Source organism: Boleophthalmus pectinirostris, unplaced genomic scaffold (assembly GCF_026225935.1).
Source record: "Boleophthalmus pectinirostris isolate CB_2022bp ecotype Guang Dong unplaced genomic scaffold, ASM2622593v1 HiC_scaffold_9, whole genome shotgun sequence".
Classification (NCBI taxonomy): domain Eukaryota; kingdom Metazoa; phylum Chordata; class Actinopteri; order Gobiiformes; family Gobiidae; genus Boleophthalmus; species Boleophthalmus pectinirostris.
In genome coordinates, this window is record NW_026571541.1 from 33,825,353 (window position 1) to 33,844,562 (window position 19,210).

At 42.2% G+C, this 19,210-nt stretch overlaps 1 protein-coding gene across 1 annotated transcript in view; it reads right to left on the reverse strand.

Annotated features, from left to right (window-relative positions):
• Positions 1 to 19,210, reverse strand: part of pipox (pipecolic acid oxidase) — a 75,787-nt gene that overhangs the window by 33,418 nt on the left and 23,159 nt on the right. The window contains exon 6 of the mRNA XM_055166759.1: positions 11,219 to 11,371. Within this exon, the coding sequence (XP_055022734.1) occupies positions 11,219 to 11,371 (153 nt within the window). The remainder of the gene's footprint in view (positions 1 to 11,218; positions 11,372 to 19,210) is intronic.

The following is a 19,210-nucleotide window of genomic DNA, read 5'->3' on the forward strand; positions in this document are numbered from 1 at the left end:
TGGAGGATACACCAGAAGAAAACCAGTCTGAAGCTGGAGCTGCCCCAGTTGTTTCACAGAGTAGCTCGGTCAAACTGGTAGAGGAGGAAACGACTCTAGAAACCGAAGAATTTCCACAAGAAATTCATTTTGAAAATGTCCTGGAACAGACACCTGCAGAAAGCCAACAGCAGGTACCTGATGTGTCCCAGGACTCCACATCCCTGAGCCAAGGGAATGACGAGCTCCAGGAGGAAGTGCAACCTGCGTCAGAGGAACTACAGGTGCTCCCTGTGGAAGACCTGTCCCAGTTTGCCTTCACTGGAGTTACTGCAGAAAATGACGACATCAAAGACCAAACCACCACTCACCAAGAGCAGAGTGAAGATGTCTGCAGCCTGAGTCCAGCTCTGCCTGAAGAGCACCAGAGCTGCACTTCACCAGCACCAAGTGTCACTGCTCATGAGCCAGAGGCCGAGAGGGAAGTGAGTCCACCAGACCACACCCTGCATCAACAAACAGACGAAATGTCCTCTCCTCTGGAAACCAAAACAGAGACGATCAGCCCACCTGCTCCCTCTTGTGGACATGGAGTGTCCCACATCTTCACAGAGGCTTGTCTCAAACGCATTTTCAAAATGGCCAAAATAACCAAACAGGATCACGTCCTGATGGCTGCTGAGTTACACCAAAAGATCCAGGAGCACATCGTTGTAGTTGGAGATGATGAGATCAGCCTTAAAGATTTCAAGAAAATTGGCAAAAAAGTGGCCAAACAACTAAAAGTGCAGTACGGCTCGTCTTGGACCGTCTTTAGGGCAGCTTCAGCAGAAGATACTGCACGTTTTGAGGCAGCAGTTGTGACCCATGTCAACAGCGAGCTGAGAGCCTTCCACACGCGCCGCAAGTCCACCCTGTCACACTTCTTCTGGAGGCTGAGGAGGGTGTTTCATTAGACCATCAACTGATACAGATTAAAAAAAGAAGAAGATGCATTTGTCATTGCAATGGAAAGAACGTTTCTGTTGGAATGTGTTTAAGTGCATTAACTTTTCCAAAAATAAAAAAAAATATTTGGAGTTGTGTTTTGTTTCATTCACACATGTTTGAGTAATTCTTTATTATCAGTCTGTCTATGGGCCCGTCATCGTAAAAATAAATATCAGGCTAGTCCGCAGAAAAACAACGTGTAAAATGCTCGAGGCTTATTTTACTTGGAAATATATTAGGATGATAAACACTTAACACTCATAACAGGGTGAGATGTTCGACATGTGTGTTTTTTCTGTAAAGATGCAAACGGTTTTATAATGTGATACTTTGTGATTTTACTGTTTCGTTTTGATTGTGTTGGCTGCTGCGTTGGCCACGTCTCTTCTTTTCTGAAACTCCATGGGACCTCCTTGTTAAATAAAGGTAAAACAAATAAAAATTAAAAACCCCTCTGAAGTCGTGGCTCTCAAACTCAAGTTTTCGTGAGCGCTGGGCAGTTGGGTTTTGTAAAGGGAGCTCACCGGAGTAAGGAAGGTTAGAGAGCCGTGACTTGACGACTGCACACTTTTTTGATGACAGTAAATCAAGTAGTAGAAGCTAAAAGTGCCGTCGTGTGTGCAGCGCAGTGACTGACCAGCTCGTGCTTCTTGAGGCTGAATGCAGCTTCAAAATGTCACGTCCTTCTGAGGCAAGACACAGAGAAATACGATACATACAGGTTTATTTTGTCCCACGTATTAGAGCAAAACTGGTCTTGTCGTTTTATAACAAAGACGCCATCTTAAATCAAAATGGTAAAAAAGAAAAGACTTGGTGAATTTTATTGATAAGATATAAAACCACTTGTAACTGAATACATGTAAGTTTTTATTTTTATATTTTTTAAATTATGGTGAAGTTTATCATCTTATTTCCTAATTGGACGTGGCCAGACTTAGAGGTAACTCCACATCTGTTACTGACCTGTTAAGTGCGATTAAGCTAAAAATAATAAAAAACACATCACCTTCATTTATTCTTCTACTTCCTGTATTTTTACATTCACCTTTTTAACTTTTTTCCACAAACTGCCACATCACTGATGTAAAATTATGAATATTTACCCCAGATTTTATCCCACCAAACCAAGAAATAATCTGAAAAAAGGTGAAAAACACTTTAACACTGCAATGTTGGGAGTTCTACGTTGCTATGGCAACAGTCAACATTCTCCTTCTCTTCAAGCCCATTGGTCGTCGCCGTGCCAACGACATTCCATGCTTCATGACATCACACTTCAAAGCTGGACACATCTCTGGTTTTGTATAAGTGAGACGCCGCCAGAAGACGAGACACAAACAGACACGTTACTCGATGGCGACTACTACGATCTACAAGATGGAAGCAGAGAAAGACCTACGGAGGTTTACAAATCAGACTTGACGCGTTTATATGATCTTGCTGCGTTGCACGATCTGCACGTCCAGTTTGACGTACAAGAAGACGGCCAAGCCCATAGAAGAACCTTCCACGCTGAAGTACGAGCGGGAAACTATGTTGGCTTTGGCTTTGGACCCACAAAACAAAAGGCTAAACTAGATGCAGCCAAGAAAGTGGTGGAGGAGCTGAAGCAGCTCCCAGTGCCACAGAATGTGACTCCATATTGGGAGAAACCCCACGTAGATCTGGTGGACCCTGTGGAACGTCCATTCTACTTTTATAACAAGAATCCGATCACCGCCCTCTCAGAAATACTGGATGTGAGGAGGCAGAGAGCTCCTGAATTCACGGTGGTCTCGTTTGTGCAGCGCGACGCCTACAGCACCACCTTCTGTGTGGAGGTAAGAGTGGGCCAGATGTCCTGCCAGGGAATGGCCTCCAACAAGAAAGCAGCCAAGGTCAAAGCAGCTCACAAAATGCTGGAGATGATGGGGTATAAGGAGTTGATGGAACAACACAACCCAAAGATGCACCCTGCCCAAGAACATGAGTTCCAGCAGCATGTTGTCCGGCAGCAGCAGCTGTACAAGCTGGAACTCCAGCGGGCTTTTAGAGCAAAGAAGGAAAGCTTTAAAAGAGGAGAACAAACTGACGCCACAAACGGTTCAGTGGATTCACCAGAGGAGCCCAGTCCTGCACAGGTTCCATCTCCACAGGAAGTTTCCAGCCCAATAGACCCTGTCAGTCCAGCAGAAGATCCTGTCCCACCAGAGGAGATGATCGACTCGCCTGCACCCTCCTGTGGACATGGAGCACCACACATCCTCACAGAGGCTTGTGTCAAACACACTTTAAAAGTGGTCAACATGGACCACAGTCTGATGGCTGAGGAGATTCAAAGAAAGATTCAGGAGCACGTCATTGTTGATGGAGATGCTGATATCAGCCTTGAGGACCTAGAAGAAATTGCCAAAAGAGCGGCCAAAAATATCGAAGTGGAGTATGACTCCCCTCACGCCTTCTTGAGAGCTGTTTGTGCAGTAGATACTGCACCTTTAGAAGCAGCTATTCTGGCCCATCTCAGCACCGAGCTGAGAGCCTTCCTCACCCGTCCTGAGTCTGAGGAGATCAAACCAGTGACCCCTGTGTCTGAAGAGCACTCACATGCACAGGATGTCACCAGCCCAGCAGAAGAGACCATCACTGTGACGAGTGGACTTCTGGAGGATACACCAGAAGAAAACCAGTCTGAAGCTGGAGCTGCCCCAGTTGTTTCACAGAGTAGCTCGGTCAAACTGGTAGAGGAGGAAACGACTCTAGAAACTGAAGAATTTCCACAAGAAATTCATTTTGAAAATGTCCTGGAACAGACACCTGCAGAAAGCCAACAGCAGGTACCTGATGTGTCCCAGGACTCCACATCCCTGAGCCAAGGGAATGACGAGCTCCAGGAGGAAGTGCAACCTGCGTCAGAGGAACTACAGGTGCTCCCTGTGGAAGACCTGTCCCAGTTTGCCTTCACTGGAGTTACTGCAGAAAATGACGACATCAAAGACCAAACCACCACTCACCAAGAGCAGAGTGAAGATGTCTGCAGCCTGAGTCCAGCTCTGCCTGAAGAGCACCAGAGCTGCACTTCACCAGCACCAAGTGTCACTGCTCATGAGCCAGAGGCCGAGAGGGAAGTGAGTCCACCAGACCACACCCTGCATCAACAAACAGACGAAATGTCCTCTCCTCTGGAAACCAAAACAGAGACGATCAGCCCACCTGCTCCCTCCTTGTGGACATGGAGTGTCCCACATCTTCACAGAGGCTTGTCTCAAACGCATTTTCAAAATGGCCAAAATAACCAAACAGGATCACGTCCTGATGGCTGCTGAGTTACACCAAAAGATCCAGGAGCACATCGTTGTAGTTGGAGATGATGAGATCAGCCTTAAAGATTTCAAGAAAATTGGCAAAAAAGTGGCCAAACAACTAAAAGTGCAGTACGGCTCGTCTTGGACCGTCTTTAGGGCAGCTTCAGCAGAAGATACTGCACGTTTTGAGGCAGCAGTTGTGACCCATGTCAACAGCGAGCTGAGAGCCTTCCACACGCGCCGCAAGTCCACCCTGTCACACTTCTTCTGGAGGCTGAGGAGGGTGTTTCATTAGACCATCAACTGATACAGATTAAAAAAAGAAGAAGATGCATTTGTCATTGCAATGGAAAGAACGTTTCTGTTGGAATGTGTTTAAGTGCATTAACTTTTCCAAAAATAAAAAAAATATTATATATTTTTTTAGTTAATTTATTTATAAATAAATAAATAAACTAAAAAATAAAATAAACTAAAAAAAAATAAATAAACAATTCATACCAAATCTCATGTTTCCTCTTGTGTGTTTGTCTTAAATGTATTTAATAATAACAGTAGTGTGTGGTTAGCATGCTGATGATGTGGATGTAATGTCCTAACTCATTAGGACGCTCTAATGTGTGAACAAAGTGAGGAATAAACTTGAACCGCTACACACACACACACACACACACACACACAGTGGAACTCACATATCTGAGGAAATATTTCTATTGTAGCACCACAACAGAAAAGCACGAATTTAACAAATCATCTTTTCATTTGATCTAAACAGTTTTGTCACAATTCAAACTCCCTTTTCACAAAAAGACTTCATAGTGTTTGTACCAAGTTCATGGTCTATGCAGTATTTGAATCCATTTTGTCCCTTTACAAACAAAGCAATGAAATATAACACAGAAATAGTTTATATTTTTCTTCCAATGTCTGGACATTCAGAAGTTTCAGCTTTTGGTCCAGATATTATCAAGGTGTTACAACCGAGTGACATTTTAAATGAACCTGTGCTCTTACTGTTTTAAAAACGTGTCCCAATCACAGATGAACCTGTGTCCACAGAGCCTCAACCTGCAGATACAAACACACACAGGTTTGTCTCATTCTCAGTTTATGGACGGGCCTCATGTGAAACCTCCAGAATTCACTCCCTGAGCTGCAGAGGCCGCACTCGCACTGATGAATGCACCAAACACGACTCATAACGCAGTACTTTATTATTACTCTTACACAGACAGGCAGCTAAAATGACTGTTGTTCAAATTATGGATGGGCATGATTAGTCGATTAATCGATAATTGATCATTAAGAATTTCAGCGATTACGTTCATTTTAATCGACAAACTGAATGTCGGTTTCTGTGTGTATCGTGACCAAACAGGTGTGTACATGTGTCTCTGCATCAGAAGGAGCGAGACACAAACAGTCGGTCAGTCTGCAAAAGTCCGGCATCGCAGTCACGGAAGTCACGTAAACAGGAAACGGCCGTTATCTGGTTTTCTCCATTTTTCATTTAAACACAAAATCAAAAACTGAAAAAACGTCCACAAATGTGGATTTAACGATGATTTGTACAAGAAATTCCACACTTTCTGTTGCGTTCGGGACAAGTGTGAGTCCATGTGCACAGTGTATAAAGCAGCACATATGTGTCGGTGTCCAGTGGGAAAAAGTTTTACCAGGTGAGAGTCGCTCAATGTCGATGACGAGTCCCCACCTCCCTCCCCCGTACGGTGTCCTGGTTTTAACAAACGCAAATCTGGTCACACTAACCTGTATTCACCTGAGTCATGTCTTTTAATCTGATAGAAGTTGAACCGCATCAGCGACACAAGAGCTGTAGTTTTATCTTCGCTTAGTTTATGCAAATTAGTGACGCGGTTTTAAGTTTCGTTTCTGTGAGAGTTGAACAAAACTGAATTAAACACATTATAATGTCAAACGGGCTGATGTGGCTCTAGAGTCGTTACAGTTTATATGTCGTAAAGTTGAATTTATTTATGCAGATTAGTAGTGCAGATAGTAATAATAATGATGATAATATTAATATAAAAACGTTAATGATTAATCGATAATTCGATCGTTAATTCTTCCGATGATCAATTAAGAAAATTTCATCGAATGCCCATCCCTAGTTCAAATGCAGTTTTTGTTGTGACACAGTGAGTTCTTGTGGCTAATCACTAAAGAATCAGCTCCAACATTTGTGCTTTTTAGCTTTTCATAAAAAAACGATCAGTCGCAGTGAAGTTTGAACTCGTCCATCTCGCGCTTAAACTGTAATCTGCGACTTTAACAACGACGAAACTGAACCAACTTGACCGTCGCAATAAAATAAAACATCCACTAGACAAATATGTGCATCTTATGTGAAAAACTTCCCGACAGTGCTAAACGTTAAGCGCTAACACAGCCCGGGATAATAGTCACAAATCAATGCAGTGCTCTGATTAGATCTGCCTAATGGGGAAGCCGTTAGCCACATTAGCCGCTAATAGCCGCTAATCGCTTTATAATTGTGACATTATAAAACCGGCGAGAGCGTCAGAGAGAGTCCTCACCTTTTATCGAACCCGACCTGAGAGAGACACGACGAGCAGTGAACGTCGTGGATCTGTATTTAATCTGAATTTAAACTTTAAAGTGTTCACAGGTTAAAGAGAAACGTGTCTACAAACGTCAATAAAGAAGATTCATGTCGAGACTGAAACGTTAATAAATAATGGTGATTAATAAAGTAATAACCGTCCAGTGAGGTTCATTTTTTTTCCGATCAGATTCTTTTTTCGGGACCAAAGTTTAGTTTTCGTACTTGACACAAACGGGTCCAAAACATCATCGAGACAGAAGATAAAAACAAAAAAACAAACAAAACTATAAACTGGGACGAGGGGGCTTTTTTACTCTCACACACCTGGGATTCTGTCCTGAAGAATAACGTGATGCGTGAGCTGCCGTGTCCAACTAATTTCGCTTGCGGATCAATAAAGTTTACAAGTCTAAATCTAAGAAGTCGGACTGTAGATGGCGCTGTCGTCCTGCCTCCACGGGTAAAAAAATACAGCACCAAAACTGGTTTAAATCAGCTGATCCACACGGAGGAAGACCGCCAGTGATACCGTCAGATGTAAAAACAACAAAACTTTGGTCTGAAGAAAGAATATTCTAGAATAAAATCATAATAATAGTAAATATTTTCGAAGCAAACGAAGAAATTCAATCTATACTATATATACCATTAGGGCTGGGTGTCATTAAGAAGTTGCCGATACGATACATGCCCCGTTTTTCCCTGGACATGTCCGTATTTTGCATCTTATCCTGGGCGTCCGGGTTTTGTTTTTGTTTTTTTAAGTGGTGGAAATGTCCGGGTTTTTATTTCGTTTCACTGGGGCCGTTAAACTGAGCGTCTCTCGTAGCGTCTGTGACTCAGAAGGAGCGAGCAAACACAAACAGTCGGTCAGTCTGCAACACGGCGAAGCGCAAATGTGCATTTAACAGTGACTTTGACAAGAAATTCTCCGTTTTCTGTTTCGGTCGGGAAAAGTGGGAGGCCATGTGCACAGGTTGGGAGGTGAGAGTAGCTCAATGTCGAGGCCCCAACTCCCACTCCTGGTAAGGTGTCCGGGTTTTCACAAACGGAAATATGGTCACCCGATACATATCTCAATACAATGAACTTTTGGTTTGATACGATATATTTCAAATCGATTCAATACGGTTCAATAAAAATAAAGACTAAATCATGACTGTGATACTAAGGCTACGTTCAGACTGCAGGGCTTAACACTCAATTCCGATTTTTTTTACAAAATCTGATGTTTTTGCGAGGTCGTTCACATTTCTAATTAAATGTGACTTGTATGTGACTCCAGTGTGAACATTAAACGGCCCAAAAGTGTCCCACATGTGACACTGGAGACACGACGACGTCAACCGCAGCGAGCGTCTCTGTGTTTACAGAAGTTGTCCAAACATGGACGCAGCATCGAGCACCTGGAGATTTTAAAGTTCCTCTCGTACCGGAGCCAGAACATGAACAACTTACTTGTTTGAAGGAGGAGATTGAGAAGGAGAAGGACGAGGTTTTTGGTCGTGGTGTTTTGTGGGGCAGCGGCAGCGACGTCCGTTGAAAGTAACGTGTGGATGTGGAGACGGAGCCAAGAGTGGTGAGTGGAGATGTGCTTTACTTCAGTGACACGGAGTTCATTAACAATTTTCGCTTACTTCAGCGCAGAATAGTGACGTTTGTGTCTTGTTGATAACGTGTAGGTCAGACAAATGTGCTTTGACCGTTCACACTGAAGTCACATGTTAAAGATCAGATATGTATCAGTTTCAGGAGCACATATCCAAGTGTCCTGGGTCACATTTGAAAAAATCGGATCTGTGTTGTTCAGACTGTCATTAAAAGATCAGATACAGGAACATAGGGGCCAAAAAATCTGATTTGGGTCACTGCAGTCTGAACACAGCCTAAAAGTCTTTGCTTCTTTTGGAAAGCAGTGATTAAAATGTTTGTGTTCATATGAAACACAAACATTTTAATCATCAAAACAGTGAAAATGTCAAATGTGTCGCACAAACGAGTTTCCTTCCTCTATACAAACAACAAAATTGTAGCTGTAACAAAATAATTTAGTAAAATATACCAAAAAATACTCTTGGCGATATATCGATACAGCAGCCCATGATACTAATACTGTATCATCACATTAAACCATACGATATATCGATATTTTTATATTTTTGCACACCCTTAGATACTATTAGTCCAGGGGTTTCACTTCGTAGAAACCGTCTAACTTCACAGCATTACGACTCGTTCGCTCGACAGTATGCGGGTGCATTTTTAATTTAACCAATCGCTGCAATTTGGTCGTGACGTATGTAATGCGCCAAATCCTGTAGGAAGAAGGACAATAACGTCTTTCCTCTTGATAAAATTCACCAAACATTCTCTTTGTTCCGGCTTTAAATCCTCGATCTCGGGAATCGTTGACAGCACAGAATGTTTCGGTTCGTCTTTGTTTACTGTTGTGCTGCTCCACAAAATGGACCCAGACAAATGCTTGAGTTTGACGTCATGGCTTCACAGCTCTTCACTGATTAGCCGGTGCACGGTCTACAACTTCGTCAAACTGTCTGGTGTATTCTGATCCCTGACGTAGCCGCTGGAGAGAAATGAAATTGCCTAATACGCTATTCTCCAACAAAGTAAAACTACGTCTTTTTACACTGACTATTCTTCATAAAGTTTCTTCTATAAAGCCGGTCACAGACTGGAGCAGTGGTGATCAGACCATCTGCTCTATGCCCTCGTCATGTGAGATTTCACCATTAGACCCTCTCCTACCGACCACACCAACATGGCCGCCAAGTATCACCCGCGGACCACTTAAATATGGCCGCCAAATCTCGCCCTACAGAGAAGTGTCCAGACCGGAGTCATTAGCCCCACACAGAGACGAGCGATAACAGCAGACACACCTGGAGGGAAGAACGTCCCGGTCTGAAGTCAAGGTTAAAAATTCAATACCATTTTATGAGCTTTTTAAACTATACAATAACGACATGCTGTCTCGTCATTAGTGAGGCTTGGAGTGCTCAGGAAATTACAGAAAATTACTGTTTCATCTGAATACGCCATAGACTGTGTGTATGTATAAATTAACTTAACTAACCTGCTGGACGCTGCTTCTGGCTCCTTCTGACCCTGACTTCCCTTGATTTACACAGTGACATTGTGGCTCCTCAATCTGTAACTGTGAGCCTCGACATTTTGGTCTTAAAACGTCCGTATTATAATAAAATAATACAAAGTGCTACACAAGCATTAAACAAGAAACAAAAACAATCCGTGTTTCATGCGTTCATTCGTTTTTCAATATAAAACCAGAAATAAGAAAACGAAAAAACAACTGTTTTCTTCGTTATTTGTCTCCAAAACCAAAATGAAAAAACAGATAATGATTCATTTTTTCAGTTTTCGATTTTGTGTTTAAATGAAACATGGAAAAAAGGGAAAACGACCGTTTCCCGTTTACATGACTCCCGTGACTGCGATGTCGGACTTTTGCGCCGAATACGAACTGAACCAGGAATGATCCAGGACCCGGAACCAGAGCGGAACCAGACCGGGACCAGCGCTGACTCCGAGCTTTGACTCCAAGCTTCCACAGGGTTCGAGCCTCAGCTTCGAGCTCCGGACCTGCCGTGGGTCTGGTCCCAGTCTGGTCTCGATCTCAGTCCCACTCTGGTCCTGGTCAGGTCCTGGCCTGGTCTCGGTCTCAGTAATGGTCTCAGTCTCGGTCTGGTCCCGGGCTGGTCCCAGTCTCGGTCCTGGTCTGGTCCCAGTCTGGTCTCGGTCTGGTCCCAGTCTGGTCCCGGACCTGGATCAGTCCTGGTTCAGTCCGTATGCAGTGTAAAAGTCCGGCATCGCAGTCACGGAAGTCACGTAAACGGGAAACGGCCGTTATTGGTTTTCTCCATTTTTCATTTAAACACAAAATCAAAAACTGAAAAAAACGAATCACTATCCGTTTTTTTCATTTTGGTTTTGGAGACAAATAATGAAGAAAACAGTTGATTTTCCTTTTCTTATTTTTGGTTTTATGTTGAAAAATGAATGAATGACACACGGATTAAAAACAATTACCGTATTTTGGACTTTTTTTCACGGTTTGGGTCATTTCTGCGACCTATACTTCCTTATTTTTCTGAAAATAAAGCTGCTAATATCTTCGGAACCATAATTGCACAAACAAAACTTTTCGCAGCACAAACGACTGACACCACTTTGGGCGTTTTAGAGCATTTTTAATCTTCTTGAGGGCGGCTGACCTATAAAAGAATTATTAATATCTCCAAAACTTAAACAACACAAACAAAACTTTTTTACAACACAAACAGAGCACAAGAGGATGGCGTAGTTTTTGTGTAAGTTTGCGTTTGAGGAGGGTTCTTACCTTGACCAGTCCCGGGTACTCGTTGGAGGGAAGCCCGTAGATGTGCTCGTTGGCCTCCTCTCCCTCCGTCAGCAGGAAACACGGGAATCGATTCTTCACGTGGTACGATCCGGGGCTCTTCTCTTTCCAGTAACACACGTTTATCTTCACCACCTGCAAACACAGAGGTCAGAGGTCACACAGGAGGGACGTCACGGGATGTTACGTAAAGCAAAGTCAGCCCATTTTTGTGTGTTTTTGACTCACAGAGCTTCACAAAACAATTAAATAAAAGGAAATATCCAGATTAGGAACGTTTGTCTCATGTTTTCAGTTGAATAATTTAGTTGTTCATTTATAATCAGAAAACAGACAAGTGTTTTGAGCCCTTTTTGATTTGTTTCCATGGCAACCGGCCTAGATTTTCCTCATTCTGAAACCTATGCGCAGTTTATTTGTGTTTTATTTTACTTCTGCATTTACACACCAAATTACAGGTTAAATTAATTGTTCTGAATTAAATAGTTCGGGATTAAAATGTTCTCCTTCGAGTTTACATGGAAATAATAATTCTGAATTGAGGTTTACAAGAAAAACTCGTTAAATCGTCTTTATTTACTCAGCGTCTGGGGGTGGGGAAGGTTCTGATTGGACAGAGACACAAACGAATTTACGTCGACCGGAAGAAAACACAAACACTTCAGCTGCTACCGGCTTTTCTTTCATCTCGGTTTGTCGTTACTCCACGGACACAAACACGATCCAAACTTTTTTCCCGCGGTGGTTCCGATGATAATTGCGAAGCAGCAGCTGGAGAATTGTCTCTTCACGCTTTACGTCTGTCGGCTGAGGAGGAGAAGGGAAGAGCGTCGGAGAAGGAGGAAGAAGACAAAGTGAGTGTGAGGCTGCTCTACCTCAGCCCACTCCCACATCCCGCTCACAAATCCAAAGAGACGTGGAGGAAATTCCCAAGACACGACTGGTGGAGCCGGATCGAAGGACGACACAACGAGCACGAACTGAACGACCGGGATTATTTTTAAGAAGAATAAACGTTTACATGATCCAGGAATAAAGTTTAATTCTGAATAATCATTTTCAGTTATGGGGAAAACTAGTTGAGTGGCTTATAAGTTGTGTGACTGTCAGGGGGCATCAGTAAGAACGATGATCCAGGTCCGGGATCAGACCGGGACCAGACCAGACCGGGACCAGAGCGGGACCAGGACGGACTCCGAGCTTTGACTCAGCCTCCGCGGGGTCCGAGCCTCAGCTTCGAGCTCCGGCCCTGCCGTGGGCTCTGAGCCTCCGGTCTGATTCCGGTCTGGTCCTGGACCTGGATCAGTCCTGGTTCAGTCCCTACGCGGTGCAAAATTCTGGCATCGCAGTCACAGAAGTCACGTACACGGTAAACGTTTATCCGTTTTTTCCAGTCTTCATTTAAACACAAAATTGAAAACTGAAAAACGAATCGTTATCCGTTTTTTCATTTTGGTTTTGGAGACAAATAATGAAGAAAACTGTTGTTTTATCATTTTCTTATTTTTGGTTTTATATTGAAAAACAAATGAACAAATGATACACGGTTTTGCGACTACTGTAGATTTGCGAGGATTCACATGGTTAGGAGTAGGGATTCGCATGATTAGTCGATTAATCGATAATTGATCATTAAGAATTTCAGCGATTACGTTCATTTTAATCGACAAACTGAATGTAGGTTGCTGTGTGTAGCGTGACCAAACAGGTGTGTACATGTGTCTCTGCATCAGAAGGAGCGAGACACAAACAGTGGGTCAGTCTGCAACGTACCGAAGCACAAATGTGTATTTAACGATGATTTGTACAAGAAATTCCACACTTTCCGTTGCGTTCGGGACAAGTGTGAGTCCATGTGCACAGTGTATAAAGCAGCACATATGTTTCTGTGTCCAGTGGGAAAAAGTTTTACCAGGTGAGAGTCGCTCAATGTGGATGACGAGTCCCACCCTCCCTCCCCCGTACGCTGTCCTGGTTTTGACAACAAACGCAAATCTGGTCACACTAACCTGTATTCACCTGAATCATGTCTTTTAATCCGACAAAAGTTGAACCACATCAGCGACACAAGAGCTGTAGTTTTATCTTCACTTAGTTTATGCAAATTAGCGATGTGGTTTTAAGTTTCGTTTCTGTGAGAGTTGAACAAAACTGAATTAAACACATTATAATGTCAAACGGGCTGATGTGGCTCTAGAGTCGTTACGGTTTATATGTCGTAAAGTTGAATTTATTTATGCAGATTAGTAGTGCAGATAGTAATAATAATGATGATCATTTTAATATAAAAAACATTAATGATTAATCGATAATCGATCGTTAATTCTTCCGACGATCGATTAAGAAAATTTCATCGAATGCCCATCCCTAGTTCGGAGGGACGTAGTCAAAGCGGGGGGCAATTGTTGTCAAAGCGGCCAGCGATCACAGACGATTCCCCTTGTGAATATTAAAGAGCCGAGCCTCCGTGTCGCTGCACATGTAGTGGAGGAATGTGAACAAACACAAATTGTGCAAATTCACTCTTCCACAGTCCTGCACCGAACTGAACATCCTGTACTGAAATGGTTCGGCATGAATACATGAACCTTTACACTCTAAGCCAGGGGTGTCAAACTCATTTTGGTCCGGGGGCCATAACGAACCTACTTTGATCCCAAAGGGGCCGGATCAGAAAACTCATGTCATATAAACCCCAAAAATAACAATAAGTTCAAATATTTGTGCAGAGAAACACAAATCTATTACAGAAATCTTTTTTAATTGATGAACTCTTTCTTTTACAAAATATTATAATATTAAGAACAACCTGAAACTTTAAGAAAAATGCAATTTCAACGCAATGTTAACATGAAGTTGTATGTAAATTGGAATAAGTCAGTTTTTGTTGTAAAATCCTGCACTCGGCTCCACTTTTCTCATTTTTGACATTTTGCTGATGAGGGTGTCACGGTCAACAGTCAAAACGATCGTCCTTTAAGAGCGTTTGGAAAGAGACAAGTCTTCATTTGTGCTGCTCTATAGGGAGGGGCCACGTACAGAGACGCTGGAGACGCTGCTGTGATAAGAAAATTACCCATATTTTATGGGCCGTATGTTTGACACCTGTGCTCTAAGCGAACAACTACCATTAGAGTTAAACAGCAAAACTCCTGCGCTCTGATCTCTGAAAGTTGTGAAAATCGCTTATAAACTCATCAAGGTGAATAATTCGGACGCTCTGAATGCAGAAGATAAGCGTGAAATAATTTTAGGCCACTGCAAACGGTTTAAAATGAATTAATTCTGTATTTTTTTTTACATTTTTAAAGACAGTAAAAATCCGTCAGCGCCTTTAACCATAAACCAGGTCATTTGTAACTCCTGTACAGGTTGTGTTTTACAGTGAGTGGGCTGCAGAGCTGAGAGGAGAGGGGTGTGCTGACTAAGCTTGGAGCTGTTTAAAAATGAAAGAGTTTTTTTTTTTTTTTTTTTTTTATATTTATTTGAGCCGTGAACAAAACCGGCGCTGGCATATTCAGGTGGGCTCTCAGTCTTACCGATTTGATGTTTTATTCAGTGTTTGAGACGAAAGTACACCGCGTTTCCGCACTAATATTTGGGTCTCATGTTTTTTTGTTTAGCTGTTTTCGATGCTTAAATTTGCAGTTTGATGTCGGGCTGAACTACGGCGTGGATCAAGCAGAATAAAGAATCTACTGGACAGAAACAAAAACAGAACAGGATGTAGACGGGTTTTTAGTCACCAATCTTAAAAACATATTATGCTCGTGTCTGCTGTATATTTATAATCTCTGAAACCCAGGTCTAAACCAGGTCTAAACCAGGTCTAAACCAGGTCTAAAACAGGTCTAAACCAGGACTAAAACCAGGTCTAAACCAGGTCTAAACCAGGTCTAAACCAGGTCTAAACAGGACTAAACCAGGTCTAAACCAGGACTAAACCAGGTCTAAACCAGGTCTAAACCAGGTCTAAACCAGGTCTAAAGCAGGTCTAAACCAGGTCTAAAACCAGGTCTAAACCAGGACTAAACCAGGACTAAACCAGGCTAAACCAGGTCTAAACCAGGTCTAACAGGTCTAAAGGTCTAAACCAGGTCTAAACCAGGACTAAACCAGGTCTAAACCAGGTCTAAACCAGGACTAAACCAGTCTAAACCAGGACTAAACCAGGACTAAACCAGGACTAAACCAGGTCTAAAACCAGGACTAAAACCAGGACTAAACCAGGTCTAAACCAGGTCTAAACCAGGACTAAACCAGGTCTAAACCAGGTCTAAACCAGGACTAAACCAGGACTAAACCAGGTCTAAAACCAGGTCTAAACAGGACTAAACCAGGACTAAACCAGGACTAAACCAGGACTAAACCAGGTCTAAACCAGGTCTAAACCAGGACTAAAACCAGGACTAAACCAGGACTAAAACCAGGTCTAAACCAGGACTAAACCAGGACTAAACCAGGACTAAAACCAGGACTAAACCAGGCCTAAACCAGGTCTAAACCAGGTCTAAACCAGGTCTAAACCAGGACTAAACCAGGTCTAAACCAGGTCTAAACCAGGTCTAAACCAGGACTAAACCAGGTCTAAAACCAGGACTAAAACCAGGTCTAAAACCAGGTCTAAACCAGGTCTAAACCAGGACTAAACCAGGACTAAACCAGGACTAAACCAGGACTAAAACCAGGACTAAACCAGGTCTAAACCAGGTCTAAAACCAGGTCTAAACCAGGACTAAAACAGGACTAAAACCAGGACTAAACCAGACTAAAACCAGGTTAAAACCAGGTCTAAACCAGGACTAAACCCAGGACTAAAACCAGGACTAAACCAGGACTAAACCAGGACTAAAACAGGACTAAAACCAGGACTAAAACCAGGTTTAAACCAGGTCTAAACCAGGACTAAACCAAGACTAAACCAGGATTAAAACCAGGTTTAAACCAGGATTAAAACCAGGTTTAAACCAGGTCTAAAACAGGACTAAACCAGGACTAAAACAGGACTAAACCAGGATTTAACAGGACTAAATCATGCTCCTCATCTTCTATCAATAATATTTTTAATACGGTTCAGTAAAGTCTAGGCTTTTTATTTTCTTTTATCAGACAAAACATCTTATGTTACGATTGTTTCTCTACAGCAAATCAAGTAATCCAAAGTATTCAGATTACATTACTCACTTTAAGTAATTTAATGGATTCTGTTACAAACTACATTTTGAGGTATGTAATCTGTAATCTGTAGGGGAATACATTTTAAAAGTCACCTTCCCAACACTGCCTGGTTTGGTCTGTGAAGATAAAAAGGTTTAAACTGTGAAACGTTCCAGACAAAACAATAACATCTCCATTGAGAAAATCGTTTGAACCTCCACCAGAAAAATTACACCTTTATAATAAACTCCACTCCAGTTGTTATTCTTCATGTTTTTCTCTTTTTCAGTCCACATGATGTATGGTTTTGTGGCCCCCCTCCTCAGCGCAGCTAATTATACAGGCTGCTGTTGTTGTGTTGGTGACAAATGGTTCTCTGTGAGGAGGTGCGATGTGTAATTACTCAGGGATTCACACGCAAACTGCAGCCTGGATCTGAGTCGCTCTAAACACTCATATTATGCTATTTTCTGACGTCATAATTAGAGCCCGACCGATATATATCGGTTGGTCGATATTATCGGCAGATATGAGCACCTGGAAGCTGATAGGGGCCGATATTTCACGTGGGCATGTTATACCTCGTTATAAATCTTAGACTCTCTACTAGGGCTGGGCGATATGGATCAAAAAATATATCTCGATATATTTTGCTATATCTCGATATACGATATATATCTCGATATATGTTCAAGAAAAAATAACCCCCTAAAACTGAAAACTGCAAAAACAAATCTGCCAAATTCCACAAGGTCTTTTTTTTTTTTATTGAAGTGTAAGAGGTCGACAGTTCATATAGGAACATTTAAGATTACAAAAAACCTTAATTACATAAATAATAAATTAACTGTAAAATAAAAGAAATAATACATATTTCCTTCTTTTCATTCATAAATAAAACAACACAACACAAGCTCATCTTTGCATTAACTCTGTTATCCAGACCAGAACCAGAACCATGAGCTCATTTAGAAGAAGAAGCTCAGGATGTTTCTTATTTCAATAGATCCAAGTTATTATCCAGCAGTGAGGAGCTCTGAGGTTTAATCCCACAATCCACTGCAGATCAAACCCAACGATTCCAAACACTATTGTACAAGTGACACTGCAGCAGATTATTAATTAAAATCTTCTGCATAAATAAACTTTACATTGCTAAACTTTACAATATATAAAGCATAACGACTCTAGAGCCACATCAGCCCGTTTGAGATAATAATGTGTTTAATGCAGTTTTGCGCACGTGTGTTTACATTTTACAGAAACGAAACTTAAGCGCATGGCTCATTTGCATAAACAGAACACTTCTCATGCAGCTCAACTCGTTTAGCTTCTTTCGGGCTAAAGGACACGACTCGGTGGAACATGAGGATGTGCTGCTGGTGGTTTTGTCTGTAAATGGTGGAAAAGGTTCGTGGCGCTAGAAGCTTTTCACTGGCACCAACTTTCAGCGTTCACGGCGACAGTGAGGAGTGAAGGAGACACGAGCGAACAAAATAAGGGAGGCGGGGACACGCGGAGGCGACGAGAGAGAAGGTAAACAAGCGAAGAGACAAAATCAGAATTGAATATAAGCATTATATCGATATATACGATATGTCAGAATTCATATCGAGTTTAAAAAATATCTCGATATATTTAAAATATCGATATATCGCCCACCCCTACTCTCTACATTATGTTAATTTAATCCAATTTACAGACAGATAAATGTCCAGATATGTGGCTCCGCATCAGTATTTATCTGCGGTGTAATTTGTCTGTGTCCGTACTGTCCCTGAACACACCCAGAGTCACATGTGTTTGTTTACACCCGCAGACACAGATCCATGTGCAACACTGAGATTATTTTCTTTTTATGGACAATCGGTTTGAGTCTGGATTAAAAGAACATTTATTAGTTCAGACTTGTGATGTGGGAGGAGCCTGTGTGAGCGGTGAGTGTTGGAAATATGTCGACTTTGAAGCTAGTTTTGGTTCGTTCTGATAGGTTAGCGATTAGCTGCTGTAGCTCCCACACATAAACAGGCTGTTTTCTATTGGTCTATTGTAAAGTGATTATATTGGCCGTATATTTACTACTGGACCTGCACTGATATGTAAATGAGCTGTGAACAGACGTGTGAATGGTCATGGTCACATTTTTCTATAGCGCTTTTCCACCTTCAAGGCACTAAAAGCACTTTACAACAAGGAACCACTCACCCATTCACACACCAGTGTACGCAGACACTGTGGGCAAGGTGGCTTAAGTGTCTTGCCCAAGGACACAACAACAGCATTCACCTGTGGGAGCTGGAACATCAACCTGAGATGTTTATCTTAAGAGCTGGAATCAAACCACCAACCTCCAGATCAGTGGGCAAATGCTCTACCAACTGAGCTACTGCCCCATGATGAAATTTGCGCATATAATTAATCACCGCGGCGCGCAGCATTTACGGCTCAAGGCTAATAGTGATTGTTTATTTACTAGCGAGTAGTGATGGGTCGGTCGCGAACAAAGCGGCTCTTAGAGTCGACTCTTTGAAGGAACGACGGGAGCCTGATCCTTTATGGGATTGGGAGCCGTGTTTTCTCTTTCTCTCACTTTTTTTCTCTTTACCCCACGTACAGACTCGTGGTAGTTTGACAGCGGCAGCGGCTGAAAACAAAACTTTCAAGAATATGCGTGTGCAGAGGAGAGAAAAAACATGCATAAACATATTCAGCATAAAATAAATAAACCAGGACTAATCTTGGGCTCGAGAGAAGGAGAAAGATAGAGATCGAGTCCCGACACTCAGTCCTGGTTCAGTTCTGGTTTAGTCCTGTTTT